At 45.8% G+C, this 21,074-nt stretch overlaps 1 protein-coding gene across 2 annotated transcripts in view; it reads right to left on the reverse strand.

Moving 5' to 3' along the window:
• LOC132389253 (exportin-1-like) overlaps positions 1–21,074 on the reverse strand; it is a 134,438-nt gene that overhangs the window by 4,816 nt on the left and 108,548 nt on the right. For both annotated transcript variants that reach the window (XM_059961752.1, XM_059961757.1), the window contains exons 17-24: positions 20,883–21,017; positions 17,362–17,545; positions 14,679–14,785; positions 12,941–13,135; positions 10,713–10,881; positions 9,247–9,381; positions 7,485–7,647; positions 1,544–1,640 (exon numbers count right to left, since the gene is read on the reverse strand). In XM_059961752.1, coding sequence (XP_059817735.1) covers positions 1,544–1,640; positions 7,485–7,647; positions 9,247–9,381; positions 10,713–10,881; positions 12,941–13,135; positions 14,679–14,785; positions 17,362–17,545; positions 20,883–21,017 — 1,185 coding nt within the window. The remainder of the gene's footprint in view (positions 1–1,543; positions 1,641–7,484; positions 7,648–9,246; positions 9,382–10,712; positions 10,882–12,940; positions 13,136–14,678; positions 14,786–17,361; positions 17,546–20,882; positions 21,018–21,074) is intronic.

Below are 21,074 nucleotides of genomic sequence, written 5' to 3' on the forward strand. Positions count from 1 at the left end.
CCCCCCCCCCAAATAAAGAACAGCACAGCTCAGGTCCTTCAGTCTACAGTGTTATGCCAAACTTTTAACCTACCCCAACAAGATCAAACTAACCCTACCTCATAGTTCTCAATTTTTCTTTCATCCATGTGCCTGTCCAAGTTCCTTAAATCTTACTAACATCTCTGCCTCTACCACCATCCCCAGCAGCACATTCCACCCTCTACATTAAAAAAAAACTTGCACCAACTCTGACATCTCCCCTATACTTTCCTCCAAACACCTCAAAACTGTGCCCCCCCCCCCATTAACTATTTCTTCCTTAGAGGAAAAAGGCCCAGGCATCCACTTGATCACTGCCTCGTATCATCCGTTGCAATTGCAAGACCCTGTTGCACATTGATAATGTAAGATATCGCAGGCCTGCTTCCCTTGTTTGGTGGACTGGCATCTAGGGGAGAGACATCAGAGATAGTGTAACATCGCATCCATGCTCAGTTGGGGGTTATCCTCTCCAGTGCTGCCCTCCAGTGTTCAATTGGTGGAACGACGGATTGGACTGCAGTGGGACTGCAGTGGAATTTGTGGGACAAGCCTCTCAGGGTCTTGGACTATATATGTGTTTTTCCCTGAGCCTATATTTCTTTGCTCGTGATTTTGATCATGCTGCACCTTGGCCCCAAAGGAATGGTGTTTCATTCAGCTGTATTCATGTATGGTTGAATGATAATTAAACTTAAGTTTGATTTGTCTTAAACACCTCTATCAAGTCACCTTCTTCTCTCCAAAGAGAAAAGCTCGCTCAAACTTCCCTCATAAAATATGCTCTCTAATCCAGGCAGCATCCTAGTAAATCTCTACTCTCTCTAAAGTTTCCTATAATGAGGTGACCAGAACTAAACACATGAAATATATGAAGTCCAGTATGTGAGGCCTTGGGTTAAGGATATGGTGTACACCACTTAGGTCTTAAATGAGCAGAGGTTTTCTATTCAGGGAATTGTGAAGCTGACAGATACCACAGTGGGCAGACCAGCCAAATCTTTAAACATATTGAAGAAAAGTTTAGATAAAGAGATGTGAAAAACTGGAACCACCACTGAATTTGGATTTAGTACAGTTCTACTGTTATAACACTTCTATGTTTACACAGGGTACTATATAGAGATTTGAAAAATAAAACTAAAATGCTGAATACACTCAGCGGGTTAGGTCGTCATCTTCTGGAGAGAAACACAGTCAATGTCTCAGGTCCAAGACTCCTTGTCAGAAGTGGTTCCAGCATTTTCATTTTAGATTTCAAACATCTACAGTTTTTTTTTCTTTTAACTATCTTCTCCAGTGGAATAAGGAAAGAGCAGTAAGTGCAGCCTTGCCAGTGATACCCAGATCTCAGAGAATAAGGTGTTAACATCTGGCACTGAATCTCATGGTGTTAAGAACAGCAGTGAAACAGACATTTCTCATTTATAAATTCATGTTGCTTAGCTACAAGACTGAAGTGTTCGGAGAGATGAGCAATAATGTTTCTGTAACACTAAGATTTGCAGCTTTGAACTCGTACCTTTATCTGTACAAGGAAATCTCTCAAATGCTCTTTGAAGGATGGAATGTCTTGGTTTAAGCTGAACAAGCCAGTCACAAAAATTTTGATCTGTGCACTACAAATGAAAAGATAAAAACAGTGATTAATAACAATGATTAAAATCACCATTCGAAGCAATGCGGTAGCGTGGCGGCTAGCGTGACACTATAACAGCTCAGAGCATCAGAGTTTGCAGCTCAATTCTGACGACATCTCTATAGGAGTTTGTACTTTCCTTCCCGGGAATGTGTGGGTTTCCTCTGGGTGCTCAGGTTTCCTCTCACAGTCCAAAGACATACTAGTAAGTTAACAGGTCATTGTAAATTGTCCTGTTAGGGTTAAATAGGTGGGTTGCTAGTTGGTATGGCTCGTTGGGCTGGAAGAATCTGTTCCACACTGTATCTCTATTTAAATAAATGAAATGTTTCAAAGGTTAAATCCTACACTCAAAATGTATTAATTTATTCAATAAAACCAACAGGAACCAGAAGAGCTGCTCAGGCATACAGAGGGACCAAAGAGACAGATGCAAACACACCGACACGTTCTGTCTGCAAACACAGGAGACAGAAAGTCAAATGGTTTTCAACAACTGCTTGCAGGGTCAGGGACTCGGCGTGTGGAGGCCGAAAACCTCATTACAATTGATAAGCACTTGGTGCCCTTATCAAGCTGTGACCTTCAGTCATTCCTACCTGTGACCATCAAACTTTACAACTCCTCCCTCGGAGTGTCAGACACCCTGAGCCAATAGGCTGGTCTTGGACTTATTTGCATAATTTACTTATTATTATTTAATTATTTCTGGTTTTATATTGCTATATTTCTTCACTATTCTGGGTTGGTGCGACTGTAACGAAACCCAATTTCCCTCGGGATCAATAAAGTATGTCTGTCTGTCTGTTCAGGGTGACAGACCCAGTACTGGAGGATGGGATTAGGTTCAGCACAGACACCAAGGACCCACAGGGACAGCAATACAACACATAACTAGGCCATTTGGCCCACTACATCCACACTGACCTATTGTCACTCATCCATATAAATTCCATCTTCCAGCCCTTGGCCCAGAGTCTTTGATGCCCAGATGATTAAAGTGTTTATCTACAAACTCATTGAACAGTGTCAGTAACTCTACTTTCACTCTTCTGTCTGCCAGTGTATTCCAGGTTCTCATCACTGTTTGGGTGGACAAGGTTCCCCTCAACAGGAGAGTGAATAAAGGATTTATTATCCAGCTCAACTCCATTCTCCTGCCTTCTCCCCTAACCAATAGACAATAGGTGCAGGGGCAGGCCATTCAGCCCTTCGAGCAAGAACCACCATTCAATGTGATCATGGCTGATCATCCACAATCAGTACCCCATTCCTGCCTTCTCCCCATATCCCTTGACTCCGCTATCTTTAAGAGCTCTAACTAACTCTTTCTTGAAAGCATCCAGAGAATTGGCCTCCACTGCCTTCTGAGGCAGGGCATTCCATAGATCCACAACTCTCTGGGTGAAGAAAGTGTTTCCAGAACTCCGTTCTAAATGGCATACCCCTTTATTCTTAAACTATGGCCTCTGGTTCTGGACTTCCCCAACATTGGGAACATGTTTCCTGCCTCTAGCATGTCCAATCCCTTAATAATCTATAACCACTAACGTCCTTAATAATCAAGAATCTATCAACCTCCACTTTCAATATAAACTCTCAACCTGATGTCCACAGACCCTTGGTTAATGGTAGTGGTTCATGACATAAAAAGGTTGGGAACCCCTGACTTTTAAATATACCCAATGACTTGGCCTCTAACACATCTGTGGTCTTCCTCACCCTCCAGCTAAAGAAATTCCTCATCTCTGTTCAAAAGGGATGTCCTTGTAGTTCTGCAGCTGTGCCCTCTGGTCCTAGACTCCTCCACATAGGAAACATTCACTCTATCTAGGGCTTTCAATGTTCGATATTTGGAAAAAGTCAAAATAGACTGGATGGTTATTGCAAACTCAGTGGGACGAAGGGCTAAGTTCTCTGTCGTATGATTCAGTGACTACAGTTGAAATGAAGAGCCAGAACAGAGAAGAAATGACCATCACCTGATACAGGGATGAGCGATTTACCCCGACTTGTGGTTATAAAATACAAGACAATGCAAAACCAGAGCTATAGCTGGTGCAAGCAGTTTCCCAGTGGACAGGCTGGATAAAAATTACTTCTAGAAATTCAGAGAGAGAATGAAGATCAGCATGTGCAATCAAAGCCCCCACAGTGGGGTGATAATCATACAAAAGCAACAGAGAATATGATCTTCAACATAATGAGAAGTATTGATTGGGTCAACAGTCAAAATCTCTACACCAGAACACAGACGGCAATCACCAAAGGACATACTTTGAAGAGCGTGCGCGAGAGTATGTGAGGGTGTGAGTGTGAAACATGGCAAAGATGAAGTTTAAAGACGACGTGAAGGGCAGTTTTATTTTTTTTACATACACACACACACACACACACACACACACACACAGAGTCTCTCTCTCTCTCCCCGCCTCCCAACTGTACGTCTCTGGACCGTGGGAAGGAACTGAAGCTCCCAGAGGAAGTCCACGCGCTCACAGGGAGAAGATACAATCTCCTTGGAGAAAGTGGCAGGAACTGAACCCCAATCTTTCAGCTGGCACTGTACAGCAATGCACTAACTGCTATGCTCCCATGGGACTGTCACAGAAACACATGATCAAGAGGGGAATGGAGGGATATGGACAACACACAGGAGAACATTTAGAATGAGTTAGCATCCTGATCAGCACTGCATTGTGGGTTAAGTGCCTGTCCAGCACTGTACTCATCAGAATGGTGGGTGATCAGCTGCTCCTGCCCCCTCCACCCTTCAGTATCACTGCTAATCTACTACCTCTACTCAGTTCTCCTGTCCTCCTGGTCGTTCTGTTGCTTTGGTGAGCTAACACATCACCAAAATGTTTAAACAGCTGTTACCAGGAAACTGGTTTCCAACTCACCCAAGTATGACAGGATCGCAAATTAGCAGAACAAGGAAAAGGGGCAGCACAGAGTTATAATTAGCAGAGCCACCGTCTTATGCCTCCAGAGACGCAGGTTCAATCCTGACTTCAGATACTGACCGAGTGGAGTCTGCACATCCTCCCAACGACCAGGTAGAGTCAGTAGTGAGGAAGGCAAATGCAATGTCAGCATTCATTTCCAGAGGACAAGAATATAGAAGCAAGGATGTAATGCTGAAACTTTATAAAGGCACTGGTGAGGTCTCTCTTGGAGTATTGTGAACAGTCTTGAGCCTCTCATCTAAAAAAGGATGTGCTGGGATTGGGAAAGTCCAGAGGAGGCTCACAGGAATGATCCTGGAATGAAAGGGTTAACATACGAGGGACACTTGATGGCTCTGGTCCTGTAATCACTGGCGTTTAAAAGAATGAAGTGGTGGGAGGGAACCCCACTGAAACATTTCAAATATGGAAAGGCTCAGATGAGATTCTTCAACCTTTTTAATGCTCTGGACCAATGCCCCAGGCTGGAGCCCCTGGCTTCGAGTAGACCTGCAGAGGATGTTTCCTATACTGGGGGAATCTAGGACCAAAGGACACAGGCTCAGAATTAAAGGGCATCTTTAAAACAGAGATGAGGAGGAATTTCTTTAGCCAGAGGGTGGTGAATCTGTGAAATTCATTGCCAATGACAGCTATGAGGCCAAGTCATTTGGGTATATTTAAAGTAGAGGTTGACAGATTTGTGATTAGTCAGGGATCAAAGATCACAGGGAGAAGGCAGGGCAACGGGGTAGAGGGGGATAATAAATGAGCCATAATGGAATGGCGGAGACTTGACGGGCAGAATGGCCTAATTATGCCCCAAAGTTGAGCTGAGCTCGTCGACTTCATTAATGTTGTCTCCAACTTTCACCCTGCCCTCAAATTTACCCGGTCCATTTCCGACACCTCCCTCCCCTTTCTTGATCTTTCTGTCTCCATCCCTGGAGACGGCCTATCTACTGATATCTACTATAAGCCTACAGACTCTCACAGCTACCTGGACTATTCCTCTTCGCACCCTGTCTCTTGCAAAAAGGCTATCCCCTTCTCACAATTCCTCAGTCTCCGCCGCATCTGCTCTCAGGATGAGGCTTTTCATTCCAGGACGAAGGAGATGTCTTCCTCTTTTTAACAAAGTGGCTTCCCTTCGTCCACCATGAACTCTGTTCTCAAACGCATCTCTCCCATTTCCCACACATCTACCCTCACCCCATCCACCCAGCACCCCACTCGGGATAGGGTTCCCCTTGTCCTCACCTACCACCCCACCAGCCTCCAGGCCCAACGTATAATTCTCCGTAACTTCCGCCACCTCCAACAGGATACCACTACCAAACACATTCCCCCCCCCCCCCCCCCCGCTTTTCGCAGGGATCGCCCCCTACACGACTCCCTTGTCCACTCATCCCCCCCATCCCTTTCCACCGATCTCCCTACTGGCACTTATCCTTGAAAGTGGAATAAGTGTTACACCTGCCTTTACACTTCCTCCCTCACCACCATTCAGGGCCCCAGACAGTCCTTCCAGGTGAGGCAACACTTCACCTGTGAGTCGGCTGGTGTGGTATACTGCGTCCGGTGCTCCCGGTGTGGCCTTTTATATATTGGTGAGACCCGACGCAGACTGGGAGACCGTTTCGCTGAACATCTACACTCGGTCTGCCAGAGAAAGCAGGATCTCCCAGTGGCCACACAATTTAATTCCACGTCCCATTCCCATTCTGAAATGTCTATCCATGGCCTCCTCTACTGTCAAAATGAATCCAAACTCAGGTTGAAGGAACAACACCTTATATACCGACTGGGTAGCTTCCAACCTGATGGCATGAACATTGACTTCCCTAACTTCCATTAATGCCCCTCTTCCCCTTCTTACCCCATCCCTGACATATTTAGTTGTTTGCCTGTTCTCCATCTCCCTCTGGTGCTTCCCCCCCCCACCCACCTTTCTTTCTCCCGAGGCCTCCCGTCCCATGATCCTTTCCCTTCTCCAGCTCTGTATCACTTTCGCCAATCACCTTTCCAGCTCTTAGCTTCATCCCACCCCCTCCGGTCTTCTACTATCATTTCGCATTTCCTGCCTCCCCCCACTACTTTCAAATCTCTTACTATCTTTCCTTTCAGTTAGTCCTGACGAAGGGTCTTGGCCCGAAACGTCGACAGTGCTTCTCCCTATAGATGCTGCCTGGCCTGCTGTGTTCCAACAGCATTTTGTGTGTGTCGCTCCTAAGACTGTGAGTGTGCATCCTTGGGCTCCTGTACCTCATGGGGAGAAGGCACATTCCCGATGGTGAGCGTCCTTCACGATGGATGTGACCCTCTTGAAGCACAAAACTAAATGCTTCATGAAATACAAAACCAAAAAAAAGAGCCTATAATTGGGGGGGGGGCGAGATAAATAAAACTAGTGGTGCAGATACCTTTCTACCAAAGGAGATGTAAGGCGCTCCTTCCCTCTGCTGGCCTGCAGGTCACCCTTGGGCAAGGTGTAACACTTGCTTAGCAACCCCCCCCCCCCCCCCGCCACCCTGATCACGGTCACATGAAGGTGGTGGACGGTCGAATGAGCAGCCGGTGCAAATCTCAAGTCCTGATTATATGACTACTGACACCAGGCAGACAATCTCTGAGGATTATCAATAATGGCTGGGGTCGGCCGATTTGTAAAGATACTGTAACACGCACTGAAAGCTGGAGGAGCTCAGTAGGTCAGGCAGCATCAATGGAAAAGAGTAAACAGTCGACGTTTCTAGCCGAGACCCTTCTTCAGGAAGGGCACACTTTCCAGCACCTTCGCCACCCCACTTGCTAACACGGCTCAGGGATCGGGGCATCAATTTCACCACGTTGTGTTTCCATCTATCGGCACTTACTCCTGGAGGTGAGGGAAGGCGGTTTTCAGCAGGTTGGCCACAAACTCCTGCACGAAGATCTGATTATTCACGTTGGGAGTTGAAGGGCTCAGAGACAAAGTGATTCGGCCATCCTCCACCAAGCTGAACATGTAAGCCAAGATGGTAGCGTGCATCGTCAACCCTGGTGGAGAGAGGAATGGATTAAACATGAAGGTTAGAACGAGGCTGGTGGGAGTTGGAGTTACACAGCACTGAAAGAACCTGATTCATCCATGCTAAGATTGTCCACCTGCACTGGTCCCACTTGCCTGTATTTGACCAATATTCCTCTAAACCTTTCCTATCCGTGTACCTGCACAAATGTCTTTAGAACATTTTAACTGCATCTACCTCCACCACTCCCTCTGACAGCTCCTTCCATAGACCCGCCACCCTCCGTGTGAAAAATCTGCCTTTCAGGTATTCTCTGAATATTTCCTCTCTCACCATAAATCTACGTCCCTTATTGTTTGAGACTTCCCTGCACTGGGGTCATCCACCTTATCCATGCCCCTTGTGATTTTATGGTCACCTTCCATGCTCCAGGGAAAATATCCCAGCAGCTCCAGCTTTTCCTTGGAACTCAAAACCATCCAGTCCCGGTAACAAACCTTGCGAATCTTTCCTGTACCCATTCCAGATTACTGACATCCTCCCCATAGATGGGCAATCAGAACTGTGTGCAATTCTCCAAGCACGATCTCACCATCTAGTGGCATCCCGACTCCTGTCCTCAATCTACTGACCGATGAAAAACACACATGGAAAACACACACACAATGCTGGAGCAACTCAGCAGGTCAGGCAGCATCTATGGAGATGGACGAACAGACGACATTTCATCGAGACCCCGCGGGACAGTATGGAAAACTCCTCCTTCAGAGAGCTACGCACCTTGAAGACCTTTCAGTTCTACCACAAGTGTGGAGCAAGAAAGGGATCTTGGGGCCCACGTCCATAGATCCCTCAAAGTTGCCGTACAGTTGGCTAGGATTAAGAAGGCATACTGTGTATTGGCCGTCACTAATCAGGGGATTGAGTTCAAGGGTCGCAAGGAAACACTGCAGTTCTATAAATACCTGGTTAGACCACAATTGGAATATTGTGCTCAGTTCAGGTCACATCATTATAGGGAGCCTGGGGGACGTCAAATTGTTGGAATGAACAGTTAGTTTTTGACGTACTGTAGACTGTTGGGGCTTTGCTGTTGCTTGTGTGGTGGGTGGAGGGAATGCTGATGCTTTATGCTAGAGTGAGTGGGGTTGGGGTTAGGATTGATACTGTTTACGCGTGGGAGGGGGCAGGCAGTTTGCGGTTCTTATGCTTTTGTCTTTCATTCATTCTTTGGGTCTTTTTTCCCCATTTCGAGGGTGTCTGTGAAGAGTAAGAATTTCATGTTGTATACTGAATACATTCTCTGATAGCAAATAGAACCTCTGGATGATAGAAAACGGAGAACTATGTTGGGTTAGATTGTAGGCTTCAGTAGGACAAAAGGTCAAAACAACATCATGAGCCAAAAGTCCCGTAATTGCGCTGTAACATTCTATATTCTATGAGTGATAGAGTCAGATCTAAACAGCATTGCTGAGAACTGTAGCACCTCCCACCTCCCCTTCTCCTCGGCTAGTGTTAACCCAGCACCTTGCTGAAGGAGTTTTCCATCGTACTGTACACCCGTAACTCCTTGGCATCTGCAGGGAATGGGAAAGGACCAGACTGAAAGTAAAATGGGACTCACCTGCAGTGTGAGATGTGTCTGTCACTACGGAGAATATATGTTGGAGAACATCACAGAAGTAGGTTTGGTAAAAGCTCTGAGCAGCTGCTTCTTCTTGTGCGACATTCTGCAGCAAGGTATAGAGTATGGACAAACCTACAGAGAGACACCCGGGGAGAACAGAGTTATAATACTCAAGCCATCCACAATGCAAGGCAGACAATCATCAATTAAAAATCCAGAGAAGACCTTTGCCATTTCCCTCTGCTATTGGATTAGGGTCTAAATGGTTATTTTCTTTTTCTTGCAGTTTAACTTTATGATTGCTTATATGCTTGTATAATCTACTGTTTGTCTGTAAATGTTCAGTGGGTTTCTAGTCATTCACAGTATAGCTGGTTCTATTCTGGTGTCTGTCTGTGAGTCTGGGATGACAAGACTGTCCCTGTCGTCTCACAGGCTGCTCTGATCAGACCCTTATCTGTCTAACTTAAACCAGTTTTTAGTTTTTAGGAGACAGATTCCTTGTTGGAGTGAATTAGTTAAATTTAGTTACCTGTTGCTGTGTCACAGTCATAAAGTTATAGAACCCTACAGCACAGAAATAGGCCCTTCGGCCCATTTAGTCTGTACTGAACTATTCTGTCTAGTCCCATCAACCTGCACCCAGATCTTAGCCCTCCATACCCCTCTCATCCACATTTCAATGTTGACATCAAACCCACATCTACCACTTGCACTGGCAGCTTGTTCTACACTCTCACCACCCTGAGTGAGGGAGACACCCCCCACCCCACGTTCCCCTTAAACGTTTCACCTTTCACGCTGAACCCATGACCTCCAGTTACAAGCTTTACTGTTATTTCTTTGTTAAGAATATCTAATAAAATGGCTGTAGCCACACGACTTGTGCCTCATTCTTGCCTTCTGCAGCATGCACTGGGAAACATCTCCAGATCTGACTGTGCCCCTTTCAGCAGAGATCGCCATCAGTTCACCCCAATCTTTTCAGAAACTCCCACTACTTCACTGCATCGTTACCCTCTCCCCGCTGCCTAAAAGGAGTTTCTTTCCCAGTATTTCTGTGTTAAACATCACTGAACTGAAGCAACCATTCCAAAGACACACAGGTTAGTAAGTAGCGGGCAGGCTACGTCGGCACAGGAAGCATGGCGATATTTGCAGGCTGCCCTCAGCCCATCTCCGGACTCTGCTGGTCTTTGATGCAAACCATAAGGCACAGGAGCAGAATGAGGCCATTGCCCTTGCCTCAATGACTCGTTTCACTACTTTTCATTGTCTATGTGACAAATAAAGCTCATTCTTAAATCTTAATCTCATCTACTTCAAGCTTCCGTTGTAACGCGGCTCACCGAACTTGTGCACACAATCACAAACTTGACCCAAATCTACACTGGCCCAGCAGCTGGAAAAATGCAATGCACGGAGGACTGGTCTGAGAATACGAAGCTCGCACCACCGCGTACCTGTGTCAGCCACATTCCTCATGGTGTGTTTGAAAGCCCAGATAATGGAGTCAAGAACCAATTTGAACTGGGCTGGAGGTATGTTCAGGAAGGCAGGGAAACAGTGACTATTGACTGCTTGAAGAAGCAGAAAGAAGTTAGTCCTGTGCTCGGGATACTCCTCAAAATCCTAGACGGGAAGAAAGAAAAATTAAATACAACATTTTGAACCTTTGTATTGTCTGCCCTGTTTTCATAAGTACACAATGTTAAAGAGTCTATGCCCATTAATTCCAATCCAAATTCACTGAAGAACAATACAACTTGCACATTTTAAAATGCCATTTGTACTCTGCCAAGCACTTCGTTCTTGCTTTGAAGCACGTGTTTGAGGTTTAATGATCAACCGATGTGTTTTGTTGAATCAGAAGAATGCAGAAAGGGTGAAGAATACACGGAATCACACACAGTCCAAATCCAAGGGGGAACTAGCTAAATCTTTCACACAGACTAACAGAGGGGAGAGTGTGGAGTATTATGTTTTTCTAGCCTTGTGACTGGATCACACCTTCACCCACATCCTCGGCTCCATATTCGATGCCTGTAGGAAGGCCAGTGGCAGCAATCAGAATAACTTGTACCCAAGGAGGGCAAAACAGCATTTAGCTCAACTCTCAAAATGGTGTGGGCATTGAGAAAGGGGGGGGGGGGGGGGGGCATTCCAAATTGGAAACACTCCTGTTTTTTTCAGATCCAGTGTTGTTCTCAAGGCAACACAATTAGAACACAGGACACTCACTACGCCATAGCAAACAATCTCCCGCCATGTACTTACACCGCCCACTGAGAAGAGAGATTTGTCATGACAACTGGTTGTAATATACGGATGGAAGGAATTTGGAGTTGGGTCAGTACCCGTGGCAGCATCGAGAGCAACATCAAAGAATGTTACAAGTTTGCAAAGCAAAGGCAGTTTCCCCAGGACTCAGGGAATGGATCTGTCAACACCCAAAGTTCTTAGAGTAACAAATGAGTTCTAATCACAAGAGAGTCTGAAGATGCTGGGGAAAGGTTTAAATGTCTGAACTAACTGAAGGAAACAGAAGACTAATCTGCACTCAAGTTCAAACTCATCACAAAGCTAATGAATACAAATTCAGCATTAGACCTGGAATAAAAATCTTGTATCAAATGTGCATTGAGTCCCTTCAGGGAAGACCAACTACCATCCCACCTAGTCTGTTCTATATGGGACTCTAGATGGAACAAACTCTGTATTGCCCTCTTAAACTAGATGGGCAAACGTGGGTGGGAAATGAAGACGAACATTAATGAATCCGAACACACGAATATGGAACACATTCAATAAAATTACATTTCTTGGCTGGAAAAACAGAACAGAGACAATGTTACTGCCTCAGAGAATAATCCATACCACACCTACACAGCCATTCTGCACCATCAGGATAGAACATCAGACTGGGCTGCTCGAAGCAGGTACTCCTGCACACACCCAATTATCCAAAACATTCACGTTGCAGGAGTGCGGCAAATGGATCAGAAACCGGACGTACACCTGTGTCCAGCACACTTTATAATCTAACTCGCTGTAGCTGTGGTTGAGTTGACAGCACAGGCCATGAACTCAGAACACTGGGGGCTGGTGTCCCCTGCTAGAAAACCGAGCAAAGGGACACAGGCTGACATCTGACAGGATATTGAAAGGGCTAGATAGACTGGACATGGAGAGAATATTTCCAGTAGTGGGACAGTCTAGGACCAGCTGGTACCGACTCAGAATATAAGGACATCCCTTCGAACGCAGATGACGAGAATTCCACATATTCACAGAGCAGTAAATCTGTGGAATGTCGTCGTCACAGGCAGCTGAGGAGACCAAGTCAATGGGCATATTTAAGGCAGAGTTTGATAGATTCTTGATTAGACAGGGTATGAAAGGATACGGGAAGGCGGCAGGAGATTGTGACTGGGAGGGAAAATGGATCAGCCATGATGAAATGGCAGAGCAGACTCGATGGGCCGAATGGCCTCATTCTGTGCCTATATCCTTTGGTCTTATGGATTCCATGTTTAGTTCTGCTGCTGACTGTAAGGAGTTTGTATGCTCTCCCTGTGACTGGTCGCAGGGCCATGAGGACCTGTTAGCGTGTTCTGCGAGGACCTGTGGCCATGCTGTCTCCAAATGAAATAGGTTAAGTCACATTTCCGCTGATCAGACTACCAACTACCTTGTTGATCATTTCCAGCGTGCACTCAAACAGGGCGTCGAAGATCTGCGGGACCTCTGCCGTGATGTGGTTCTCCAGCTTGTTCACTATGGTGGCCATGGTACTCAGCACTTCAGGCTCTCGGGCTGCAGGGACGTTCCTCTGGTAGTCGATCAACACAGCATCCAGCAGTGGGGGCACAAAGTTTTCCGCAACCTGAGGACAGGGAGAGAGAAGCCTGTGAAGGATCTAAAGCAGAGGCAGAGCAAGGTCGGCCAGCTTTCATATGAGACTGTGCAGGCTGCCCAAAACACATTAATTCTGGCAAGACTTCTGCACATTACCGTTATAATTTTATGTATTGCACTGCTGCAACAAGAAAAAAACAAATTTCTTAACACACGTGAGTGACGGTAAACCTGATTCTGACCTGGGTCTCTATTGTAGACTGAGAGTGGGAAGGGGGCAGGGAGAGGGGAATCATGGTCAGGAAAATGAGAAGGGAGAGGGGAGGGAGCGGGAAGTAATGATCAATAAATTGTTTGGAATCAAATTTCCCTGTCTGGTATCTCAGAGTTGGGTGTATCTGCACCTGTGACAGCCCACCCCCCCCCCCACCCCGTCTCTCCTCTGACCCCTGAATCCCACAGTGCTCTACCCTCACCTTTCCCAACTTTCTTTGCTCCCACCAGATTTTACAAACTAACTCTCTCTCCACTCCATGTTGACAAATACAGGACTGTGCAAAAGTCTCAGGCACCCTAGCTATACTGTGCCTAAGCCCTCTGCACTGCTCTGTGTACCAGGAGAGACGCCTGCTCCACAGGACTGTATTTCTTCATGTTCAAGTCTTGGACATTAATATAGGAAGGCAGCAAAGTGCAATGCACACTCAGTGACCACTATATTAGGCACACCTGTACACCCGCTTGTTAATACAAGTATCTAATCAGCCAATCATGTGGCAGCAACTCAATGCATAAAAGCACGCAGACATGGTCAAGAGGTTCAGTAGTTGTTCAGACCAAACATCAGAATGGGGAAGCAATGTGATCGAAGTGACTTTGACCGTGGAATGATTGCTGGTGCCAGATGGGGAGGTCTGAGTATCTCAGAAATTGCTGAACTTCTGGGATTTTCACACACAAATCTCTAGGGTTTACAGAGAATGGTGTGAGAAACAAAAAGCATCCAGTGAGAGCAACTCTGTGGATGGAAACACCTTGTTACTGAGGGAGGTCAGAGGAGTCAAACTGGGTCAAGCTTGAAGAAAAGCTTTTAAAGTAACTTAAAATAACTACGTATTTTAACAGTGGTGTGCAGAAGAGCATCGCTGAATGCACAACACTTCAGACCTAGAATGAGATGAGCTACAGAAGACCAGAAACATGCACTCAGGAGGAACCTCCAATTAATGAACTCTCTCCAGTTAGATAATAGCCTGTGCCTTTATTCCTTCCAAAGTACATGACCATACACTTCCCTACATTGTACTCCACCAGGAACAGGGTGGTCTGGCCCAGTCTCTCTCAGCATGCACATTCTCCCCAAAAGGTTATACAGTGTGCCTCCCCAGAAGCAGGCAGTGATAAAAGGCTGAAGGATGTCAGCTCGCATAAACTGAAGAACAGAAACCAACAACAAAAACCATCAATGCCCTTCATTTACGGCAGTGGACAAGACCTTTCTGAGAAGCACTGCAATTGGACCTGGAGCTACGGATCAGTCCAGATGGGTCGGATGAACCACGTGCACTTACCAGCTGCGGGTCCGAAGACCGGCTCACCCAGCCTGAAATCAGTTTCAGCGTCTCCCTCTTCACTGTCCTCATGCTTTTGATTAACGGCTGCTTGGTGACAACTTCACCTGATCGGGGGAGAAACAGAGGGAAAGACAAGCATCTTTTAAAAGGGCGAACTCCCATTATCTTTAGATGTCCAAAGCACACAGCAGAGCTAAGTCTGGCTAACACTGTTCCACTCCAGGGAGATGTTGGATGTTGTAGTGCAGAGTGTAGTTGGTATGCAATTCTCAAATGATGTGACCCTGGCAAGATCTGCACCAGGGCTGCCAGTAGATGCGTTGTAATTGGCAATTCCAGAAGCTACAGGCTCCTCATGGGCTGAGCTGTTGGAGACAATTCCTGTGGTGTTCATTAATCGCCTGCTAGCGGCGACAACTCCACTTGCTCCAATCACATCTATCGCTCATTATATTCTATGCTCCTTGAAATAAGGCCACAGGACATTTCAGCAGAACCAGGCCATTCAGCCCATCTAGTGCTTCACCATTCCATCATGGCTGATCTACTTTCCCTCTTAACTCCATTAGTCTTGCTCAATGCTGTAGTGCCTGGCAGGGGATGTCATCGGGCACACAACCTGCCACCTCTCCAGGTGGCCAAAACAATGCAATCATCACTGGATCAATATCCCGTACGCGGTAGATCTGCCCTTTTTGCCTTGCCATCACCTCACATTGGACAGGAGGTGCAGAAGCCTGGAGGCCCACACCACCAAGTTCGTGAACAGCTACTTCCCTTCAGCCTTCTGGTACCTGAGCCAACCCACACAATCTGAATCAGCATCTCAGTATAGCAACACTACAAGCACTTTTCCCAACAAAGGACAAATTGTTCTAATTGAGATCTCTCCTGCATAGTTCTGCAATCATTTGTATTCACGTTTTGTTAAGGTGCCTTTAATATGAAGTCTTTAATTGAACTTGTGCATACATGCAGCTACACCTATGATGATAAACTCAACTTGACTTGGAAGAACTCCAAATGGTGACTCTCTCTTGCCACTTGCTACAGTTGGCTAACTAAAGGAGCGTGGGTTAATTCCAGGCTCACCAACACCAAAACATCAGTGTATATACTTAGCACTCAAACTTCCATCTACACTCATCAAACGGCCAATTAGGTACTTTGGAGATGCAGTGACTGTTCCAATACAGGAAATAGCCAATGGCCAACTCTGCACACAGATGCATCAGCATGATAGTTCCTGGATAATCTTTTTAGCTGATAATAATAGTGGGTGGTGGGGTGGAGACAAGTCTCTCTCAAAGGAGGCATCAGGCATAACTTTGTCTCCGCCAGCCGGCAGGCCACCCTTGGGCAAGGTGTAGCACCCACTTAGCAACCCCACCCCCCCAACACACACAAATCAGGATCAGGTGACGCCAGGGGAGCAGGTGGTGGATGGTCGTGTGAGCAGCTGGTGCTGATCACATGTCCTGGTTATGCGACCACTGATGCCAGGTAGACAATCTCTTAGAGTATTCATAATGGGTGAGATCACACATCTTGTAAAGACACTGCCCAGGAGAAGGCAATGGCAAACCACTTCTGAAGAAAAAAAGCAATCGTAGACTATGTTCACCTACATCATACAACACGGCACATGATGATGCTGATCTATAATAGACGGGAGAGAGAAGACCACCGCTGCCGAGAGGACGTTTGGGGCTTCAATTTATCGTCAGAAAGCTGGACACCTCTGCAGTAGTGTATCAAACTATAAGCCTTCACATCGTGAGGATTCAGAATTTGGTACCTTCCAGAATCGACTAACCATCCCTTCTACAACCTGGCTGGTAATAGAGCCCTCTTGATTTGTTTAACACTGTTCTTTTCCAACAAGGCGAAGGCAAGATGGAAAGCAGAAGAAGAGGAGTCATTTCTAATCTCATCCTATCGGCCTTTCTCAAACCAGCCCATTTATAACCACTTGTTCACTGTATACAAAATCTGGTTATTTACAGAGATTATTGGAAGCAGCACAGATACTAGAGGAGCCAATTCTGTCCCTTGAATGTACACTAACACTCAGACCATGACTCATCCAAAAACCAAACCCACTTCAACCGACAAAAAAAAACAACAAACCTGAAATAGGAAAGTACGACGGTGTCACCAGCAAAAATAACAGATATTGCTGAGAATTAAAATGCCTACGTTTCCCAGCTGATTGGGGAGTTCAGCACCAAGAGATGATAAAATTAGAACCAAGCATTTCAGAGTTGAAATAGATAAAGATATTAACTGCATGAGGTATGTCAGAACTCTAGCCAAGAACAGTTTTTAGGTCAATAGCTAACATTATATCAGTCGCTGATGAATACTCATTAACTAAGATGTGTTCAAGGAGATGGGGAAATGGGAGTTAAGTGGAAATAAGCCTTTGACCAATAGAAAATGGTCCAGAAGAAACAGCCCCCTTCTGGCCCCAACTTGTCATATAATCATCTATTAGTCTTGTTCAATGAAAATCTAGAGACAATTCTGACAATTTCAACTGATCCCCCCCCCCCACCACCCCCATCCTCGTCTTTATGAGGGAAGAGAGTTTTAGGTTTGTATTTCCTTGGAAAGAATTGATCATTTTCATAAAACTATCCAAACAGTCTCTCAAGTGAGAGCTGGTCTGGTTCGTTACCGTTTGCCTGGATAGCCGCTGAGATATTCTCACTCAAACACTTGTACACATTGAGCATATCCAGGTAGATCCGCCCCAGCTGGATGACAAACGGGTGCCCAACGGCTTTGCAGGCTCTCACGTTGGTCTTCAGAATGCTCCCCAGTTGCTTCACCGTCTCTGCATCCTTCAGAATATCCACGTTCTGTGAAAAAGGAAAGCACCAGTGAGACACCAATCTATGGAAGGCAAACAACAGCCACCGCACTAACTTGACGCACTTCCCTCTGACACAGTGAGCAGGTGCCACGACACAGGCAGATGAGGATGCCCACTGCTTTTTCAGATGAGGTGTGCCCCCAACCCTGACTCATGTCAAGGCCGAGATCACAAAGAACTCAAAGCAAGAGCGAAGCAACATGGTAGCTGCAGGCAAGGGTAACAGAATATCGTCTGCATAAAGTTTATAGCTGTTAAACACAAAACTCTTTCAATGTCTGCTCCCCTCTACTGAAACATACAATGAAATGCATCACTTGCGTTAACGATCAACACACCCAAGGATGTGCTGGAGCAACCCGCAAATCTCCATAAGATACAGGAGCAGAATTAGGCCATTTGGCCCATCGAATCTTATTCTGCCATTTTATCACGGCTGATCAATTTTCCTCTTAGCCCCAATCTACTGCCTTCTCCTGCATCCTTTCATGCCCCGACCAATCAAGAATCTATCAACCTCTTCCTTAAATATATACATAAAGACTTGGCCTCCACAGCTGCTGGTAGCAAAGAATTCTACAGATTCACCACTTGCTGGCTAAAGAAGTTCCTTCTCATCTCTGTTCTAAAAGGACACCCCTCTATTCTGAGGCTGTGTCCTCGGGTCAGACGCTCCCAACAATGTAAACATCCTCTCAATCAAGACCTTTCATCACTAAATAGGTTTCAATGAGGTCACACCGCATTCCTCAGAACTCCAGTGAGTACAGACCCAGGGCCATCTGACATTCTTCATATGACATCATTCAATCCTGGACTCATTTTCACAACCCTCCTTTGAACCCTCTCCAGATTCAGCACATCCTTTCTCAGACAAGAGGCCCAAAACTTCTCACAATACTCCAAGTGAGGCCTCACCAGTGCTTTATAAAGTCTCAACATTACATCCTTTCTTTTATATTCTAGTCCTCTTGAATTGAAGGCTAACATTGCATTTGCCTTCTTCACCATGGATTCAGCCTGCAAATTAACCTTCAGGGAACCCTGCACAAGGACCTCCAAGTCCCACTGCACCTCAGTTTTTGTACTTTTCCTCCATTTAGAAAACAGTCAACCCTTTCATTTCTTCTACCAAACTGCACAACCATACACTTCCCAACACTGTACTCCACAGTGTTGCAACAGGGCACAGCAGGACTGGGAGTAATTGTGGACTTGGGAGGGCAATTTGTTCAAAAATGCAGTTGGAACTGTCGCTGCAGACCAAGGAATGAGATTTGTTTTGAAACTGAGAGATAGATGAAAGGAGAAAGGAAAAAACCCAACCAGCATGGACAGCGGAGTGGGGTGGGGATCAGCAACATGGTGGGAAGGTTCAAGGATCCAAACGCAGGGCAAGTACATAAACAGAATGATTCAGGAAGACAGGAGGATCCACAAGACCCCGCTGGACATTGTTAACACTGCAAGTCTAACTCACTGATTTATTGGCAGACGGTGGGGAGCTGCACGACCCTGTCGTAGTGAGTGCCAGTACTCTGGCCACAGCATTGCCTGCTTACAGCCATCAAGGGAGGGAGGGCGGCGTGAGAGTTGATGCGCTTCATGCGAGGAGGTGTGCTACAGCACCCAAGCTGGAGCCAGTGCTGCCCCCCACCGTGTTTACTTGGCAGAAGACAAGTCGTATTGTGTTCCACTGCAGATTTCCGCAGCATTCATGGACTCGGGGATCTGGACTATACTTTCTGCATGACTGTATTTTACTGATATCTGATGATGTGTCCTGACAAAGGGTCTCGGCCCGAAACATCGACTGTACTTCTTCCTATAGATGCTGCCTGGTCTGCTGCGTTCCACCAGCATCTTGTGTGTGTTGTCTGATATGAGCTTGCTGGCTTAAAGGTACTATATGTGGTTTGTGCTGCGTGTGACTGTTGGGGTTATGCTTTGCACCTTGGCCGCAGAGTAACTCTGTTCTGTTGGCCATATCCATGTATGATTGAAATACAATTAAACTTGCACTGAACTGAACTAGGAGGGAAAGCAGAAGAGATTTTAAAAAAGACTAGATTAGTTTTATTTGTCATAATTACATTCGAAACATGATGAAATGCGTCACTTGCATCAATGACCAACACGCTTGGGAGTGTGCTGGGGGCAGCCCACAAGCGTCACCATGCCTCTGGCACCAACACAGTATGCCCACATCTCACTAACCCTAACCCACACATCTTTGAAACGCAGGAGGAAAACCAGAACGCCCAGAGGAAACTGGTGCTGTTACAAACAGCAGCAGGAATTGAACCCTGATCTTACAGCTGGCGCTACAAAGTATTAGGAACATAGGAAACCTACAGCACAATACAGGCCCTTCAGCCCACAAAGCTGTGCCGAACATGTCCTTACCTTAGAAATTACCTAGGGTTACCCATAGCCCTCTATTTTTCTGAGCTCCATATACCTATCCAGGAGTCTCTTAAAAGACCCTATCGTATTCACGTCCACCACCATCACCAGCAGCCCATTCCACACACTCATCACTCCCTGCGTAAAAAACTTACCCCTGATATTTCCTCTGTACCTACTTCCAAGCACCTTAAAACTGTGCCCTCTCATGCTAGCCATTTCAGCCCTGGGAAAAAGCCTCTGACTATCCACACAATCGATGCCTCTCATTATCTTATACACCTCTATCAGGTGACCTCTCATTCTCCATCGCTCCAAGGAAAAAAGGCTGAGTATTGTGTTAACCGCTACTCTACCGTACTGCCCGCAGTAGTATATTGAAGTGGTCTCGATCTTGAGGATAAAAGTCAATGAGTTTCAGTCAGAACAAAGAATTCAATGATATTTCTGGGATTGGAGGAAGGAGTATTGACTATATCTACCACAGTTCATATCTGTGGAGATAACAAGATAATGGGGGCATTTTGTTTGAGATTAAAAGGTCAGATTTTGCATGAGTGTGTTGTGGTCCTTTGTTTCATATTTATATTTTATGCTTATTTTCATTTAGAGATGTGGAGATATAGCACAGTAACAATGAGCTCGCCAGTTAATGTGACCAGTTAACTTACTAACCCGTACATCTCAGTAACATGGGAAGAAATCACAGTACCCATGTGGTGATGGAGCGAATCTACAACCTCCTTCCAGACAGCAGTGGAACTGAATCCAGGTCATCAATGTTGTAATACCATTCCACTAACTGTTACCCCAGCGTTATACTACATCTTCATTCTTTAAATTTATATAAAAATATTCCAGATTGCATTAGTTCTGAACTCTTTTGTGCAGGAAACACAATGAGTTGTCCATCCTACCTTGGTTGCCTGCTGAATGATGCTGTCCCACACTTGGTTCGGCAAAAGCATGTACTTTTCAATCAGATGTTCCTGGACTGTCTGGTCAGTTTGAGCTCCAATCATGTAACCAACAGCTTCGTAGAACGTGTGAACCTGAAGTTGGAGGGGGGGTGGGGGGGGGGGCAGAAAATGATTGAATGTCTAAAATTA

The sequence above is a fragment of the Hypanus sabinus genome, chromosome 2, assembly GCF_030144855.1.
Source record: "Hypanus sabinus isolate sHypSab1 chromosome 2, sHypSab1.hap1, whole genome shotgun sequence".
NCBI lineage: Eukaryota > Metazoa > Chordata > Chondrichthyes > Myliobatiformes > Dasyatidae > Hypanus > Hypanus sabinus.